We start from the raw sequence: 19,005 nt of genomic DNA, 5'->3' as shown, positions 1-19,005 counted from the left end.
ATATGACAGAGAAAATGCTGGAAAATCTCAGCAGGTGTGGCAGCATCTGTAGGGAGTGGCAAGAGCTAACGTTTCGAGTCCGTTGACTCGTTGTCAAAGCTAACCGACCGAGAAAGTGGGAAATATTTATACTGTGGAGTTTCGTCATAGCCACAGAAACCCAGGGAAACCGGGTGCTAATAGCCACAGAAACCAAGGTGAAAGAGTGCTAATGGCAGTCCCCAGAGAGAACAAAAGATGTGAAAGGCCAAACATTTTGGCCTGATCACCCTAGTTGTGGTAATTTTACAGCTCAGGTACTTGTTGACTACATAATATTTGTTCGTTGTCAAAGTCTATGTCGCACTGTTAGCTGAAAAACCTTTTATTTTGGTGGTGGTGGGGGGGGGGGAATTGGTGTTGACTGGGCTAATTTACTTGGAAAGGGAAAGAATGAAAGCATAAATTTTGAACCTGTTTCATTATAATCAGAATGGTATTGTATAACATCATACAACTTAATGATTGCACCACTAGTTAACACCAAGTACATAAATCTGTGGAGAAATTAATTTTCTCCTCTTCCAGTGTGTGGGATCATCTCCATCTTCACGAGCAAATTTCAATTGTATGTTTCTTTTCAAAAACAGGAGATTCAGAGTCGATGCATGGAAGAGATGATCGGGATCAATGTTCTGCCTCTGTATTGCAAGCAGCTGGAAATATGGTTGCTTCTATTCCTGCAACCTCAGATCCTTCAATTCCTTTTGATTCTGATCGGATGGTATGTAGTAAACTGACCTGATCTAAATGTCAGATTTACCTTTGACACAAACATTGTTATTCTTGGTTTTGTAGTGAAGTAATTCTGGAGAATGGCCTTATGGTTGCTGTGAATGGTGCAATAAAGGTTTCATTTCCTCAACTTTACATAGTTTCTAAACTCTGCCATGTTACTATAGAGAAAAGAAAATCAGACTCTTAAATCTTAAAGAACACATCTTTTCCTTGTACTACTGGGGTTAGAACATAGAACAGTACAGCACAGAACAGGCCCTTCGGCCCTCGATGTTGTGCCGAGCCATGATCACCCTACTCAAACCCATGTATCCACCCTATACCCGTAACCCAACAACCCCCCCCCCCTAACCTTTTTAGGACACTACGGGCAATTTAGCATGGCCAATCCACCTAACCCGCACATCTTTGGACTGTGGGAGGAAACCGGAGCACCCGGAGGAAACCCACGTACACACTGGGAGGACGTGCAGACTCCGCACAGTGACCCAGCCGGGAACCGAACCTGGGACCCTGGAGCTGTGAAGCATTTATGCTAACCACCGTGCTGCCCAGTTATTTCCACTGGAGCAGAGAACAATGAGATGAAACCTATTGACGTTTTAAAAACATTTGAAGTTCAGTTTTGTCACCAGGTAGTGATAGTTAAATATTGTCATCACAGGTACTACCTGTGATGGGCAGCATGGTAGCGCAGGGGTTAGTACAGTTACTTCAATGCTCCAGGCTCCCAGGTTCGATCACTCTGTGCGGAGTCTGCACGTTCTCCCCATGCCTGCGTGCGTTTCCTCCCACTGTCCAAAGATGTGCAGGTTAGGTGGATTGGCCGTGTTAAATTGCCCTTAGTGTCCAAAAAGGTTAAGTGGGGTTACTGGGTTACAGGTGTGGGTTTAAGAGGGGTGCTACTTCCAAGGGCTGGTACAGGCTCGATGGGTCGAATGGCCTCCTGCACTGTAAATTCTATGATAACTGCAGACATTTATTTGTATTCCTGTGTCATAGATGACTTGGCCTACCTGTTTCCTTCCCTGCTGGATGCTTCCTATGTAATTTGCTTCTTGATGCCCTGGTCAGTTCTAAAGTTACTGTCATTAGTATTAATCGTAGTCCTATTGACTTAGACCCCCCTCTTCCCTGGATGGTCGTAACACAGCGGTACCCTGGGAGATGTTCTTTGGGGCCCCTCGTAAATCCCCAGGCAAGGACTGCACAGGAATTGCCTGGGAAGTTCAAACTTTGAGCAATTATGCTGCCTCTAGAACCCTCCAGAATTCCTATCTAAGTCAGTGACTGCATGGTTCCCACCTACTCAGGCCACCTACTCAGTAAAATAGTTATTCATGAAAAATTAGAAAGATTAAAACCAATTGTAACTCCAAGGTAACTGTATTCCCGATCCTTGACTCCCCACTAGACCCCTTCCCGATTAGCCTCACCTGACTACTTCCATCGGCTAGCACCTCCGATTACCATCCAACCTGCTTACCGTACACGCTTGCCTTCTCTGCTGTCAAAGTGGCTCGAGCATTTAAACTAATCTGTATACGGCAGCTAGTGCTGTAAAAACAAGACATGGCTACACTTCTGCCGACAGTCCTGCACTACACCTGAAGGGCTCCAAAAGCAGCGAGCTATGCTGTACATTTCACAATAAGCCTATGTCAGTAGTCAGAGCACGAAATGTGCAGCTCCAGACTAAGGTAAGTAAAAAGGAGCAGAGTGGCAATCCAATGGTGGCTGGCACTTTACATAAGATTCAGCCCATTGAGTGGGGAACTTTTTGCTAATTTAAATTTGTATATATGCACATTAGGCCTGTCAATCTGCAGTATTAGTTTTTTTTAAATCACGGCTTTTCCAAAAACCTTATCATGCAGTTTTGTTTTATTCGGTTCATGGTAAGAAACCAAGCCAGTGGAATTGGTGTTCTCTAGTTGGACATGTACAAATTATTCTGCCGAATTATCTGGAAATCCGGGGAAAGATAAAACTACAAATACTGACAATCCAGATTAAAATAGTTTTCAAGGAGTACAGCAAAGTTTGAGTTTACAATTATTCCCACAGACATTTGTAGAACATTAAAGCATCATTATGTTTAGGAAATATTTAGCTATTTGGTTTGCATAGCATCTAATTTTTCATTTTGCGTATCAATCCCATAAGCAACCATCAGATAAAGGACCAGCTTGTGATAGTGTTTTGGGGAGGGGTGGGGTGTTTTTGATTTGTTCTTTGGGTGCGAGGGTTACTGGTAAGGCCAGCCTTATTCCCCTTTCCTAATAGTCCTCAGGAAAATTGTGGTCTCCTGTCTCCTGAAACCATTGCAGTCCAGGGTGTATGGGTACACTCGGGACTGTTAGGGTGAGAGCTCCAGGATTTTAACTCCATAAACAGTGAAGGAAGAGCAATATAGTTCCAATTCAGGAGGTTTGTGACTTAGACGGGAACCTGCAGGTGGTGATGTTCCCTCGTTTTGATACCTGGCCCTGCCCTTTAGGTGGTAGATTTTGACCAGAGATCATCCTGCCCCATTTTCCATTAGGGACTTGCAATCTTGTAAGGTCCACAAGACGAGGGGCTCTTGACTTGACATTTCCTGAAAGATAAGATCTATCATAGTACTGTGTTAATTATGTGCTGAAGTGAGGCTTCAATAAGCTGTCTCCTGACTCCAGGAATGCGACTGCCAACTGAACTAATTTTGCAAAATGCCTCCAATAGCAATGGCCTGGGTTGAACTGAGTGTTGTAAATCTGCCTGGCAGAAGGAAAAAAAAATCATTCAGATCTTAGATTTATTATAAGTAATATGAAGTCTAATGGATTGCTTTTTAAAAACTAGTGGATTGAATTAGGCTAAACTGCATGATACTGCAGCAGCATTGGGGCCATGTTCATGGGTTCACACTCCTCCCCAAAGTGCTGATGAATGAAACACCACAGGAGTGTACATGGAATTTACAGTGCAGAAGAAGGCCACTCGGCCCATTTGAGTCTGCACCGGCCCACACCTCCACCCTATCCCAGTAACCACACCTAACCACTTTGGACATTAAGGGTGATTCAGAATGGCCAATCCATCTGACCCACGCAGACACTGGGAGAAAGTGCAGACTACACACAGAGTGTCTCAAGCCGGAAATCAAACCTGGGGCCCTGGCGTTGTGAAGCAACAGTGCTAACCACTGCTACCATGTTGCCCCTACATGAGGCTGAAGCCAGACCTTGGTGCTTTACCAATATGTAACTTGAATGCGACAGCAAAAATAATAAGAGTATCAGACATTCTTTCAACTTGTCAAGGACGTGAATGTCCTTTTTTAAAAATTTAAGAAGAGTGATCATTCAGAAAACCGGGTTCACCAACGTCCTTCCAGGACACTGCAAGTTCTCCTCTCAGCAGTCTCTTCACCCTTTTCACCACTCAACAATTTGTTTCAGGTTCTTAAAAATGGGCAGGACAATTCCTCATGGTTCATACTGAGAAGTTCTGAAACAAAGTGGAAAAACCATTAAAACTGCAGACATTTCCACAAGCTCAACCTGTATTGGGATTTTTGTCTTCACAAAGGTGAAAAACCAAGATGCAATTCACCCATTTTCAACATAAGTCTTTGGAAATTCTCCGGCTGTTGGTTTCTCTGTTCCCGTTGGCAGCGCACCCCCGTCCACAAGCTTCTGGCAGGAAATCTCGTTGTCAGGTGGTGGGAGTAATGAATCCCGCCACCGAGAAACACGTGGCTGGGGGACTGAAGAATCCAGCCCGAGATCATTAACCAATTTGTAAATGAGCATGCTGTAGGCAGTCATTTCAACCAATTGGTTCCTACATTTTTATATATGGATTTGTGTCATGGATTTATTTAATGGGGGCTTACCACCTTTAATTTCCCTTTGGGCTACCTTAACGTTTCCTGATGACCAAAAACAATTTGGTAAACTGGCGGCACTTGCGATTCAGCTTCCGGGTCTGGATTAACGAAGACTAAGAACAATACAGCAGAGCAACAGGCCCTTCAGGAACAAGCCTGTATTGGTCATGATACCAACCTTTGCCAAAACTCTCAGCACTTCCTTTGTATCCCTCTATACCCATCCTATCTTGTGTTTGTCAAGGTGTCTTTTGAATGCTGTTAATGTATCTGCTTCCACAGCCTCCCCTGGCAATGCGTTCCAGGCACACGCCACCCTCGGCATAAAAAACCTGCTTCGCGCATCTCCTCTAAACTTTGCCCCACGGACCTTGAACCTATGCCTCCAGGTGACTGACCCCTCCACCCTGGGAAAGAGTACTTGCCCATCCACTCTATCCATGTCCCTCATAACTGTAGACCTCTATCAGGTCACCCCATAACCTCCGTCTTTCTAATGAAAACAGCCCGAGTCTATTCAGCTTCTCCACATAGCTAATACTCTCCAGACCAAGCAGCATCCTGGTAAACCTCCTCTGCACCAACTCCAAAGCCTCCACATTCTTCTGCTAGTGTGGCGACCACAATTGTCCGCATAATTCCATGTGCCACCGTACCAAGGTTTTATACAACTGCAGCATGACCTGCCAGTTTTCATACTCGTGCCCCGTCCAATGAAGGCAAGCATTCAGTATGCTTTCTTGACTACCTTGTGCACTTGTGTTGCCACCTTCAAAGATCTGTGGATCTGCACGCCCAGATCTCTGACTTTCTATATTCCTAAGAGTTTTACCATTTACGGTATATTTCCCCTCTGTTAGAGTTACCAAAATGCATTACCTCACATTTGTCCGGGTTAAACTCCATTTGCCATTTTTCTGTCCAAGTCTCCAGCCTATCTATGTCCTGCTGTATACTCTGTAATCCTCAACACTATCTGCCACTCCGCCAACCTTGGTGTCATCCGTGAACTTACTAATCAGACCAGCTATATTTTCCTCCAAATCGTTTATGTATACTACAAATAACAGAGGCCGCAATCCGATCCCTGTGGAACATCAATAGTCACAACCTTCCATTCAGAAAAACACCCGTGGCAGCACGTGGCGCAGTGAGTTAGCACTGCTGCATCACAGCGCCAAGGTCTCAAGTTCGATCTCGGCTCTGTGTCACTGTCTGTGTGGAGTTTGCACATTCTCCCCGGGTTTGCGTAGGTTTCGTCCCCACAACCCAAAGATGTGCAGGCTAGGTGGATTGGCGATGCTAAATTGCCCCTTAGTTGGAAAAAATGAATTGGGTACTCTAAATTTATAAAAACACCTTCTACTGCGACCCTTTTCCTTCTGTGACCGAGCTAGTTCTATATCCTTCTTACCACCTCACTTCTGATCCTGTGTGACTTCACCTTTTGTACTAGTCTGCCATGAGGCACCTTGTCAAAGACTTTACTGAAGTCCATGTAAACAACATCCACCGCCCTCATCAATCATCTTTGTCACCCCCTCCAAAAACTCAAATCAAGTTAGTGAGGCAAGTCCTCCCTTTCACAAAACCATGCTGTCTATCACTAACGAGTCCGTTTATTTCCATATGGCTACAAATCCTGTCCCTGAGCATTCTCTCCAATAATTTACCTACTACCGCCGTGAGGTTCACCGGCCTATAGTTTCCAGGATTATCCCTGCTATCTTTTCTAAACAGCGGTACTACATTAGCTATTCTCCAGTCCTCTGGGATCTCACCTGTAGTTAATGGGGACACACAGATTTCAGCCAAGGCCTCAGCAAAATCCCTTGCTCTGGGGTAAATCGCATCCAGCCCAGGAGACCTTATCTACCTTGATATTGTTTAAAAGACCTAATACCACCCGGTTTCGATGTTAACATAATCCAGACTGACCACACACCCTACCCAAGAATCATCTTCCACAAAGTCCCTTTCTTTGGTGAACACTGATGCAAAGTACTCATTTAGTACCTCTCCCATTTCCTCTGGCTCAACACATAGAGAAGGGGTGGGGAATAGCATTACTAGTTAAGGAGAATATTATAGCCGTACTGCGGGAGGACACCTCGGAGGGCTCATACAATGAGGCAATCTGAGTAGAGCTCAGGAACAGGAAGGGGGCATTCACAATGTTGGGGGTTTATTACAGCCCCCCCCCCCCCCCCCCCAACTGCCAGCGAGAGATAGAAGAGCAGATAAGTAGAGAGATTTTGGATAGGTGCAAAAGTAACAGGGTTGTTGTGCTAGCGGATTTTAATTTCCCTATATTGACTGGGACTTGCGGGGCTTGGATGGGGCAGAGTTTGTAAGGCTGGCAGTTGGAAGGGTGGGGGGGGGGGAAATACCTCCCCCACCAGCTTCAAATTCCCAAAATCAGTCTTTGATATGTCTCACTCTGGATGTGTCTGATGGCTCATTGGGAGTGAGTTTCAAATTGCTCTTTTAAATAGGCCTGAGATGACTCACCCACCTGATAACTTTAGCGATGATGTGGAGATGCCGGTGTTGGACTGGGGTGAGCACGGTAAGAAATCTTACAACACCAGGTTAAAGTCCAACAGGTTTGTTTCAAATCACTAGCTTTCGGAGCACTGCTCCTTCCTCAGGTGAATGACCTTTCACCTGAGGAAGGAGCAGTGCTCTGAAAGCTTGGCAGTGCACACTCACACTCTCTCATACAGGAGTCAGTAAGCCAACGATTGTTGCACCATGCCAAGACTCGGCTCAATGGACCTCACACTCTCCAGTCAAATCAGGGGCACCATTCAGGCCCTGCTATCACCAGAAGATGTTATAAAAAAAAAACATTTTCCACCAAGTAAACTGCACCAACAAGGAGGCGAATCGTCAAGACACCCATTTTTGGGCAGCTTGAGGCAGTGATTAGCACTGTTGCCTCATAGCGCGAGGGACCCAAGTTCAATTCTGGCCTTGGGTGGCTGTCTGTTTGGAGTTTCCACATTCTCCCCATGTCTGCGTTGGTTTCTCTGGGTGCTCTGATATCCTCCCACAATCCAAAGATGTGCAGGTTAGGTGGATTGGCCGTGCTAAATTGCCCTGTAGACAATTTCCAGGAATAGGTTGGTGGGATTGGGCCTAGTTTGGGTAGTCTTTCAAAGAGTCGGTGCAACTCAATGAGCCGAATGGCCTCCTGCACCCCAGAAGTGTCTCATGTCGAGGAATGTGCACTTTCACAAAAAGAACCCTAGGGACAGAGCAGCATAACTTCGAAAGAAACAGGATTCTCTCCTCCTCCCCCACCCCACCAAAATGGGATATCTTGGTGGTGGGTGACTCACTTTCTCGCCATTAAACTCAAAAAGCCCTGCCTTCAAATTGAGATTCAGAAAGCATGGCCAGCTCTTCTCGGGAGACCAGACGCACGGATACTCTTTCTCTGGCTCCAAGTCCCCGAATCATCCATGCAGCAGGTTTTTCAAGGACTGGTGAGCCCTTACCGAGGAAAGTGCTCTATCAGCTGGCAGGACACTCTTCTCTGCTGTGTCCATTCTCTTCAGGATGTCTGGCAGTGCATCTGTGTGAGCACCAATTATCTGTTTTGAGGAGCCGAGACCATCATTCACAGCTTTGCTTACGATGGCAGCCATCATCTCTATGCCAACAGCATCACTGCAATGTAGGCCCACTCACCAGCAAAACTGCCTCTACAAACTGGCCCCCACCCCTGCTGTCTCAATCAAACAATTATTTTAACTAAACTCTCCTCCTTTATCAAAATTTAGCCAGGTTCTTCCAGAAACATCGTGCAGATTATACACATCTGGATCGAATGATTATGGGTTGTGCATCGGAATTTTAAAAAGCTTGCGAAAACACAACTGCTCCTGCGGTTAAATCATGTGACCCCCCCTTCCCAATGCATGTCAACTGCCAGTTCCAGAATTTTGAAAGTATAGAAAATGTTCTGCGTTTCTGATTCCTCTTGTTTTCACTACGAGTCTTTTTTTCTCAAAGATTAGTGTGCTCGGAGGATACTATTGGTTGTTGATTGGAATGTTGCTTCTGATGAATCAAAGCATTAGAGCAGAACGTGATCATCTGTTATTCCTTCCCTGGTTTTATGATCCAAATTATCCTCCGTATATAGTGTAGTTGAAGAAAAATGTAGATTGTCTATTGTTCGCAATGGCTTGCTGAATAAATGAACTCCAGATAGATCAAAAAAGAAATCCCAGGTTTAATTCCAGTCTGTGCATGTTAGTGTTGGGGTGTCAACATAAACACTAAAATAAGTCTGCATGGAAAATGAAGATAACGTGCCAGGGTTTCTTCTAGTGACCACATCTAGTGTGTAAATAGGTGATGACAGGCCCATAATCTGTGAAACCATCAGTGGTTAAACAGCCAGCTGAAAATGCCTTGCCTCAAATAATGTCACTTTGAGCAGGATAGAAGGATGCCACCACCTATAACTATGTCTTGGGAGCTGTTACACTTTCAGGAGAAAGTTAGATGAGAAAAATAGATCATGTATAAAAGTAACCTACCTTTTGCTTCACAACATGTTACTGCTCTCCTCTCTCAATAAACATATAATATACAGTAGTAACTTAAAAATGTTGATGTGAAAAACATCATTGCCATTATTGTGACATCACATTGACTGTTGCTGCTCACAATGCTACTAAAATACTATTTACACATTAGCCATGAAGAAAAATGTGATGTATCAAAAGCTATAATTACAAAATACAAGGGAGCAACTAGCACACTGTGCCTATTGTCACTAACTCTTCATCATCTCCAGTCATCTAGTTCTTTCCCTGCATTTTTCAAATTTGAAAATTTGTTGGGATGGTTGGCATTGAAGAAACTTTGGGCAATATGCCCTACCAGATTTTCATCCATTTTGCAGCAGCTCTTTAATCCTTGGTCGGGGGGGGGGGGGGGGGGGGGGGGGGCATTGGACAAATCTTGCACTCTCCCCTGTCAGGTGGGAATGTTGTGAAATTACTAGACATCTCTAGAATTTTGCCCTTTATGCCCTTGACAAGTCACAACAAATCACATGTTGGTTATAAAGACTTTGCAAGGCTCTCTTTTTCCAAAGCTGCCTGCTTCATCCACTTAAAGCAAAGTATCTGGCTGTCAGGTGGAATAAATCCAAAGAAATTTCAAGGTCCCTATCCGCACCCAAGGCAAGACTAAATCTTCCTGGTTTATCTGAATAGTAAGGAATTTACATTCAGTCCTTTGGAATGTTTCCTATTTCCATGGCTGTTTGGAAAATTAATCTTTATTAGTAGACTCTCGCTATTCTGGAATGTATATTGTCTTGATGACATCTACTTCTAGTCTCATTGATTTTAAAAAAAATATATGTAATATATTTTTCTAAAGTCCAATGCAAGAAGTAAAATGTTAATCTTGTGTTTTTCATTGTCATTTTTGAGGGCAAGATGGTGTCCTTCCTCTTTGAGTTATTCCCCTTTTACAGACTAATAAAGGCTGTAAATGAGGCTTTTATGTCGACTGCGAGTTTTTTGTACTCTCACCTAGCCTTCTCTTCAGTATGCTATTGTGTCACATTTGCTGTGTTATGCTCCATGCGCATTGTATGCCTCCAGATAAGACCGTACTTTTTTTAATCACTAGAGGTCACTGTTGCAAAGACAATCAGGAAAATATTCTGGTTCTTTTTTTTCAACCGGTTTTGTGCCTACCGTATATACTCGCGTAACATGCAACCTTTGAAGACCTAAATTTTGACCTGAATTTGGGGGGGTCGCATGATACGCGAGATACAAAATTTCGGGTGTGAAGTACTGGTCAAGATTAGGCTGTTAGGTTGTTAAGCAGACCGTATCCATTAACGGAAAGTCAAATGGACATTATTATGGACATAATGGAATATAAAACAGGAATACATATGTAGGTTAATTAACAAACTTTAATAAAAAAACTATTAAAACAAACTTTTGCAGGTTAACTAAAATCCGTCAAATTCGCTTTCATTGCTATCAGTGTCATCCACGCGATGTGACCTAAACATATCCCACACAAGTAAAGTTTTTGGGCGTCGTAAACCACCTGCTCTTGATTCCCAAACTCTCTTCAGCCAAATCTTGCAACCAGTATCGTTCATCCAACCTTTTTCATGGACATGGACAACGGTACCATTTGGAAATTTTGCTTTGGGCATTAATTTCCGTTTAAAGGTAACCATTGGAGGAAGTTGCGTCCCATCTGCCATACACGTTAGTACAACTGTAAAATGTGTCTTTTCATGCCCTGTAGTTTTGATTAAAATACTTTTCTCGCCGACTTTATTAACGGTTGAGTTTGATGGCCTATCAAAATTCACGGGTGTCTCATCCATGTTTACAATGCACGATAACTTATAGGTGTTAGCTTTGCGATGTTTGATTACAAATGTTTGAAAACTAGTCACTTTTTCTTCTAATTCTTTTGGGAGTCTCTGTGCAATTTTTGTTTTTCTTCTTAACACAGTGTCATTTTCCCGATTTTCGGACACCCACTTTGAGACGTTATCTTCTAATTGCGGCCAATGACATTTCGACCTGCGATTAGCGCATTTATAGGAAGGACTTTCCATCAATTTCTCTTTCTGTTTTCTCCAGTTGCGGACACAACTTTCTCCGACACCAAACAGCTTTGCAGCTTTAACGTTGTTGCTGTGTTTCGCTTCGGCAACGACTTGCAGCTTCAATTTGGCAGTATATTTCTTGGCAGATCTTTTCTCCATAGTGGCTAATGGTAGAATGTATTCGACCGTTATGTGTTACGCGTTAGTTAACTGCTTATTACCGTGATTAGAAACCGCAAAACAGCTGGTTGTTTACGGCGGTTGTTAACGGCGTAATTTGGTATTTCATTTGGTGTCTCAAAAAAGTGACTCGCATGATGCATGAGGTATAGCATAAAATCATGTTTTGGGGTCTAAAATTTAGGGGTCGCATGTTACGCGAGATCGCATGATACACGAGTATATACGGTAGTTTTTTGAAGATAGTGTACCCAATTTTTTTTTCCTAAATAAGGGGCAATTTTAGCATGGCCAATCCACCTACCCTGCACATCTTTGGGTTCTGGGGGTGAGACCCAAGCAGACACTGAGAGAATGTGTAAACTCCACACGGACTGAAACCTGCTATTTCATTGAGAATGCCAGCTGCGATAGGTCTTTAAATGCAAATGCTGGAATCTTCCGACTAGAAGCGGCAGAGAACAGGTCACGTGCCCAGCACGTACACTGAAGTCACTTGCCCTGTACATCCATGATTTAGGTACAAAATCGTGGAGGAAAATTCCTCCATTTTGTAGCTGCCAGAATGCAAGCAGCAGGATTGTGAAGAGCTGAAGCTGGGTCATTTTATGATGAGGAAGAGAGGGCCAGAGTCTCTCACAGGCCAGGATATCTCAACTGAATCTGCTGGAGTGAGCTTCTCAGAAGAGTCCACGGCAGGGTAAAACAACGCTGGTGTGAGCTAGAGGCGGAGCTCCAGGGCCTCTGGTGAACTTCACACATTAAGAAAAAACTGAAATCACGAACAAAGCAGTATAAAGATTTCTGGATGTAAGGCTTTGTGAATTGTGCCATTGTAGGATGCAATGCCCATGTGTGTTACGTGCAGGGAAGTACTGGCAATTGAAAGTTGGATGCTAACTATCTTGCAGATATCTTTTCAATTCTAAACAAACTAAACCTCGAATTACATGAGAAGGATGATTGCTTTCGGCACTGTGAAGAAATAGATGCTTTCCAAAAGTCATTGAATGTTTGGCAAGTGTGATTACAAAGCCAAAACTACTACATGCTCCCCACACTGCTAGAACACATTGAACAATATTTTTTTTTTAAATTTAAATTACCCAATTATTTTTTCCAATTAAGGGGCAATTTAGCGTGGCCATTCCACCTACTCTGCACATTTTTGAGTTGTGGGGGCGAAACCCACGCAGACACGGGGAGAATGTGCAAACTCCACACAGACAGTGACCCAGAGCCGGGATCGAACCTGGGACCTCAGCGCCGTGAGGCGGTTGTGCTAACCACTAGGCCACCGTGCTGCCCTACACCTTGAACAATGTTAGTAAGGGAACTGGCAAGCCTTATTCAGTCTCATCTGGCTGTCCTGATCAACAGTTTTTGTCGCTGCTTTCCAGAGGAGAAGTTTCGGATTTTGAAAGAGAGGTGGATGAAAAATCCTTTTGAGTTTGAGACCCCAGACAATTATTAACCTACAGCTGACTCCAAATGAAGAGACTGAACGTCTGCACCTTGCCTGTAACAGCACATTAAAAAAACAGCACAAGTCCATGAGGCTGTCAGCATTCTGGAGTAGTATCTCCGAGGAGTATCCAGTGCTGAGTAAAACAACCATTTGTTGCTATTACCCTTCACAACCACTTGCATGTGAGGTTGGAATTTCCGTTCTCACAAAAATGAAGATGACACACAGGAACCGGCTGAACGCTGCACCTGATATGTGCAATGCCCCCTCCTTCTGTGAACCTGATTGGAGTGAGAGCCTGAGGACCCAGCAGGCTCACCTGTCACTAAAGGTAAGCAAAAATGGTTGGTGTGTCATGAAGTTTGGCCGGTTGGTAAAAGTGTGTCCCGAGGAATATGTTTGAAAAACACTGCATATCAGGTACTACCTGCTTCGGATACACCATTGCTGGCATTGTCCATCATCTGTTTTTGAGTGTACTCCATTTCTTCCATTGACCTCATCACCAATTCTGTACCTCATCACCAATTCTGTACCTCATCACCAATTCTGTACCTCATGCAGCAATTCAATTCCTTTTCTCGCTTTTGTGATTGGAGCCAGATTTCTCGCACATTCGGTGTCCTATTCAAATTGTAGCTGAGCTCCATAACATCTCCATCCTAAATGCCACCAAGCTCCACCTCTAACTTCATCCATTTCTGCCTTCACTTTTGCAATCATCTGCCACTTTTCCACATCGGAACTATCTGAATGCATTCTTGTCCAGCTGCCTTCAGCTCCTCCCTTGAACTTCCATTTATCCAAAAATCTGCTGCTCGTATCCGGTCATGCTTTCACCCATCACTTTCTGTTTTTGTCTGTCTACAGTGATCCCGGTCCTCCAAGATATGCAATTTAAAATTGTGTTTCAATCCTGGTCATTACCATGCCAATCCTTCATATCTACTTTAAATCCCGTGATAGATTCTCACCCCCTCATCCCTCCTACTTTCCCTGAAATCGCTATTCTCTCGGGCTCTTGCCTTTTGTGCATCGCCCTTCGATTCCTCCAATATTGACCACCGCATTCTATGGTCCACACTTGAGTATTTCCACCACTTTGACCAAGCTTTTGGTTGCCTTTCTTATGTTTCCTCCAATTTTTGTTTGAGTATACCTGGTGAACACATTTGGAACATTTTCTACATTAAGCAACATGGATCTGTTGCTGACTTTTATGCAGAAAAATGTAAATATAAGAGCAGCTGAAACCTGGCATGGTTAAACTTAAGTTCTCTTGATCATGTCCCACCACCAGGTTACTTTACATTTTGGTACTACAAATGTTGCCCAAACCAGACTTGGAGAAGCAAGTGCTCCACCGGCTACCATAACTGTGGCATCTACAGCATTAGGATTCCAAAGCGCCCAGAAACTGGTAATAATTCACGACTTGTTCGTAAGACCATGGTGTATAAATTTTTCTTGAGCAGAAGCACAAAGCTAGTGATATCAAATTGCCAGCTCCTTTTGCACTCTAACCATTACTGTGTCAATCTTGCAATACCACCTTTTACTAATTTATAAACTTCTACCTCATTTATTGAATGTAGCTAGACTGTCTAATTAACCCATGGGTTATGAATTGGTGAAAAAATATTAAGAACATCTAATATATTTGAGGGATGCTCAAGTCTCGAGTGTGGAAAAAAAAATAGTAAAAAGTGGAATAGCATGAAATAAGTTCAACCCAGATTTTCAGAATATTTTTTACAGGATTCTAAATAAACTGCTGTGGTGAGCCCTTAAAAGTGTCATTTTATTTGGGATTCCTGACGAGTGTCAGCTTGGCACAATAGTAGAACTACCGACTTGTGAATGAATTAAATTTTTAGGGTCATGAACAGCAGAATGTCTTGAATTGTTGACTTGGCTCCTAGATCAAATGGTAGAAAAACAGTTTAGCAGCTTGTATGACGCAATGACTAGTGAATCCATCTATGCATTTGAACATGTTTAATAGAAATTTCTCATCCGACATGCAGAACACTCAGTCAGACTAACTGTATATTTCCAGTTTTTTGCTCCACGTTATTACGCTAATATTGTTAATAAAACAAATATAAGATTGTATGCTTTAGGCAATATGGATGTAGCACTGCACTGAAGACACAAAAAGGGTCCAGGCTTTATTCACAGTCAGAACCAAGTTAATTGAGGCACCTGGACTGTGGAGTTGGAGAATACCTGAATCAATAACTATTGGCTCCTTTTGGCAAATGATTGCCAAAACTTGAGCTTAATTATATTTCTCTTGCATCAAAAAGCCTGCCAGTATTCTCCACCTTGGGGCTCTTGCACGAAGTTTGGCTCTTCGTGGATTGATATAGCATAAAGTAGACCTTTTGCCACATCATACATGTACTGGAAGACAAAGTACCAAAGTATTCAACACCTTTTGAAATTGTCTCCAGGAATTGTGATGTCTGGAAAGATGGAATAAATGTTTAGATGTTTTTTTTGGGGGGTGGGGGAAACTACCAGCATTATTTGCTAGCTTTGCTTCCCTATCTTTTTAGCATGTTTATATTTTTTTAAGAGACAATTTAGCACGGCAAATCCACATATCCTGCGCATCTTTGGGTTATGGGGGTGAGACCACGGAGACATTGCAAATGTGCAAACTCCACATGGACAGTTCGGGGCTGGGATCGAGCCTGGGCCCTCGCCGCCGTGAGGCAGCAGTGCTTACCACCGTGCCGCCCTGCGTGTTCATATTTAATTTTTTATAAATTTAGAGTGCCCAATTCTTTTTTTTTTTCCAAAGGAACAATTTAGCGTGGCCAATCCACCTAACCTGCACAACTTTGGGTTGTGGGGAGTGAAACCCACACAGACACTGGGAGTATGTGCAAACTCCACACAGGCAGTGACCCAGGGCCGGGATCGAACCCGGGTCTTCGGTGCTGTGAGACAGACGTGCTAACCACTGCACCACCCTGCTGTCAATATGTGTTCATATTTTGACTAAATATTATATAAAACTTTATTTTAAAAACTACTTTCTTATGTTGTTTAGCCTCCTACTAAGTGTGTGACTTCAACACAGCAAAATGCTGGAAAAACCATAGTGGCACGTATCACAGGGCGACCTGACCCATCCCTGAAAGGAGTTAAATGTGGATCATGTCAGGGGGTGGCACCTCCAATGACTACAATATGTGTGGAAAGACATCACCCAATTACACAGGTAATTTTTTAAAAACTGGATGGAAAGGTAACTGCTTCAGATCAATTAATCCTTATCCATTAGATTAGGTTTGTTCTGTGTGGGTGAAGCTCGTATTTATATCTGGACAAATCATAGAACAGCACAGAACAGGCCCGTCGGCCCTCTATGTTGTGCCGAGCAATAATCACCCTACTCAAGCCCACGTATCCACCCTATACCCGTAACCCAACAACTCCCCCTTAACCTTACTTTTTAGGACACTACGGGCAATTTAGCATGGCCAATCCACCTAACCCGCACATCTTTGGACTGTGGGAGGAAACCGGAACACCCGGAGGAAACCCACGCACACACGGGGAGGACGTGCAGACTCCGCACAGACAGTGACCCAGCCGGGAATCGAACCTGGGACCTTGGAGCTGTGAAGCATTTATGCTAACCACCATGCTACCGTGCTGCCCATAGAACATAGAACAGTACAGCATAGAACAGGCCCTTCGGCCCTCGATGTTGTGCCGAGCAATGATCACCCTACTCAAACCCACGTATCCACCCTATACCCGTAACCCAACAACCCCCCCTCCCCCCTCCCCCCCCCCCCTAACCTTTTAAGGACACTATGGGCAATTTAGCATGGCCAATCCACCTAACCCGCACATCTTTGGACTGTGGGAGGAAACCGGAGCGCCCGGAGGAAACCCATGCACACACGGGGAGGACGTGCAGACTCCACACAGACAGTGACCCAGCCGGGAACCGAACCTGGGACCCTGGAGCTGTGAAGCATTTATGCTAACCACCATGCTACCGTGCTGCCCACTAAATCGATGACACCATACATTTTGGAGACATTGAAAATGTCTTTTGTCTCACTCAATAATTGCAGTTGTTTATAATACATGTGGTAGACCACTGTTTTACCCTTTTCCTATTAAACTGCTGTGCCAATTGTAGAATGCAGAAACCCTGGATATTAATGGATATCAACGCGTTTTGTAGAGGCATTAATTTGGTGGCAGAAAGAAATGAAATGCCAATAACCTTGCGGTTACCTGTATGTTCAATTTGAGGAATGGTCAAAACTGTGATGGGATTTAGATTCACACGAGATCTACAGCACAGAAAAGGCCCATCATGTCTGGGCCGTTCAAAAACAACCACCTGTGTTCTAATCCCATTTTACAGCACATCTAATTACTACTTAAATGTTATGTCTCCGCCATCCTTTCAGGCAGTGAGTTCCAGACTCCCAGCACCCTTGGGTGAAATTTTTTTTTCCCTCATCCCCTGTACTTCTTCCTGTATCTCAGCTTAAATCTATGCCCCCTAGTCATTGACCCCTCCACCAAGGAGAAGGGTTTCTTCCTGTCTACTCGCTCCTCATAATTTTCTACATTTCAATAATTTCCTCCCTCCGTCCCCTTTTGTTTTGAGGTTTAGAATTATAGAAACATGGTAGCCTCTCGGCGACAAGGACCCAAGTTCGATCACGCCCCGGGTCACTGGAGTTTACCCATTCTCCCAGTGTCTCCGTGGGTTTCCCCCACACCCCAAAGATGTGCAGACTAGGTGGATTATCCATCTACTAAATTGCCCCTTAATTGGAATTTTTTTTAATTTGAAAAAGAATGGTAGAAACTTATAATACAGAAGGAAACCCAGCCCATTTTGCCTGTGGTTGCTCTTTGAAGGAGCTGTCATGTTGAGTCCTGGATTTGATTTGATTTATTATTGTCACGTATTAATATACAGTGAAAAGTATTGTTTCTTGCATCCTGTACAAACAATGCATACCATACATAAGGAAGGAAGGGGAGACTGCAGAATATAATGTTAGTTATAGCAAGGTGTAGAGAAAAGATCAACTTAATACGAGGTAGGTCCATAGGCAGTAGGGAAGAAGCTGTTCTTGAGTCGGTTGGTACTTGACCTCAAACTTTGGTATCTTTTTCCTGACGGAAGGAGGTGGAAGAGTGTATGTCCGGGGTGCATGCGGTCCTTAATTATGCTGGCTGCCTTTCTGAGGCAGCAGGGATTATAGATAGACGCAATGGATGGGAGGCTGGTTTGCGTGATGGAGCTACATTCTCAACCTTTTGTAGTTTTCTGCGGTCCTGGGCAGAGCAGGCTCCAGACCAAGCTGTGATGCAACCAGAAAGAATGCTTTCTATGGTGCATCTGTAGAAGTTGGTGAGAGTCGTAGCTGACATGCCAAATTTCCTTAGTCTTCTGAGAAAATAGTCGTCGGTGGGCTTTCTTAACTATAGTGTCAGCATGGGAGACCAGGACAGGCTGTTGGTGATCTGGACACCTAAAAAGCTCTCGACCCTTTCTACTTCGTTCCCATTGATGTAGACAGGAGCATGTTCTCCACTACGCTTCCTGAAGTCGATGACAATCTCCTTCGTTTTGTTGACGTTGAGAGAGAGATTATTGTCGTCGCACCAGTTCACCAGATGTATTCCCGACCTCTGACTAACTTTGCAAGTTTCTCAATAGGTGCCTGTCCAACTCCCTTTTCAAATTCATGGAATTAACTTTTCATATATGCTTCACAGCTCCAGGGTCCCAGGTTCGATTCCCAGCCTGGGCCACTCTGTGTGGAGTCTGCACGTTCTCCTCGTGTCTGCGTGGGTTTCCTCCCACAGTCCAAAATATACAGGTTAGGTGGATTGACCATGCTAAATTGCCCTTGGAGTCCCAAAAGGTTTGGTGGTGTTATTAAGTTACGGGGATAGGGTGAGGTGTGGGCTTGGGTGGGGTGTTCTCTCCAAGGGCCGGTGCAGACTCGATGGGCCGAATGGCCTCCTTTTGCACTGCAAATTCTATGATTGTATATTGAGCATGCCAGATCGCGATAACTACTGAATCCAATGTGT

The 19,005-nt window shown here is 43.9% G+C and overlaps 2 protein-coding genes across 7 annotated transcripts in view; one reads left to right on the top strand and one right to left on the bottom strand.

Moving 5' to 3' along the window:
- The window catches only part of poc5 (POC5 centriolar protein homolog (Chlamydomonas)), a 128,918-nt gene that overhangs the window by 86,972 nt on the left and 22,941 nt on the right, over nt 1–19,005 (top strand). For 4 of the 6 annotated variants that reach the window (XM_038805511.1, XM_038805510.1, XM_038805514.1 and 1 more), the window contains 3 exons: nt 630–763; nt 14,213–14,332; nt 15,974–16,144. In XM_038805511.1, the coding sequence (XP_038661439.1) occupies nt 630–763; nt 14,213–14,332; nt 15,974–16,144 (425 nt within the window). The remainder of the gene's footprint in view (nt 1–629; nt 764–14,212; nt 14,333–15,973; nt 16,145–19,005) is intronic. The other 2 variants (XM_038805512.1, XM_038805513.1) reach the window with 2 other exon arrangements.
- The window catches only part of ankdd1b (ankyrin repeat and death domain containing 1B), a 152,799-nt gene continuing 137,908 nt past the window's right edge, over nt 4,115–19,005 (bottom strand). Inside the window, exon 15 of the mRNA XM_038805518.1 lies at nt 4,115–4,269. Within this exon, the coding sequence (XP_038661446.1) occupies nt 4,217–4,269 (53 nt within the window). The 3' untranslated portion in view covers nt 4,115–4,216. The remainder of the gene's footprint in view (nt 4,270–19,005) is intronic.

Source organism: Scyliorhinus canicula, chromosome 8 (genome assembly GCF_902713615.1).
Source record: "Scyliorhinus canicula chromosome 8, sScyCan1.1, whole genome shotgun sequence".
NCBI lineage: Eukaryota > Metazoa > Chordata > Chondrichthyes > Carcharhiniformes > Scyliorhinidae > Scyliorhinus > Scyliorhinus canicula.
The sequence above is the reverse complement of the archived record's forward strand: the minus strand, read 5'-3'. Positions and strand labels throughout refer to the sequence as shown.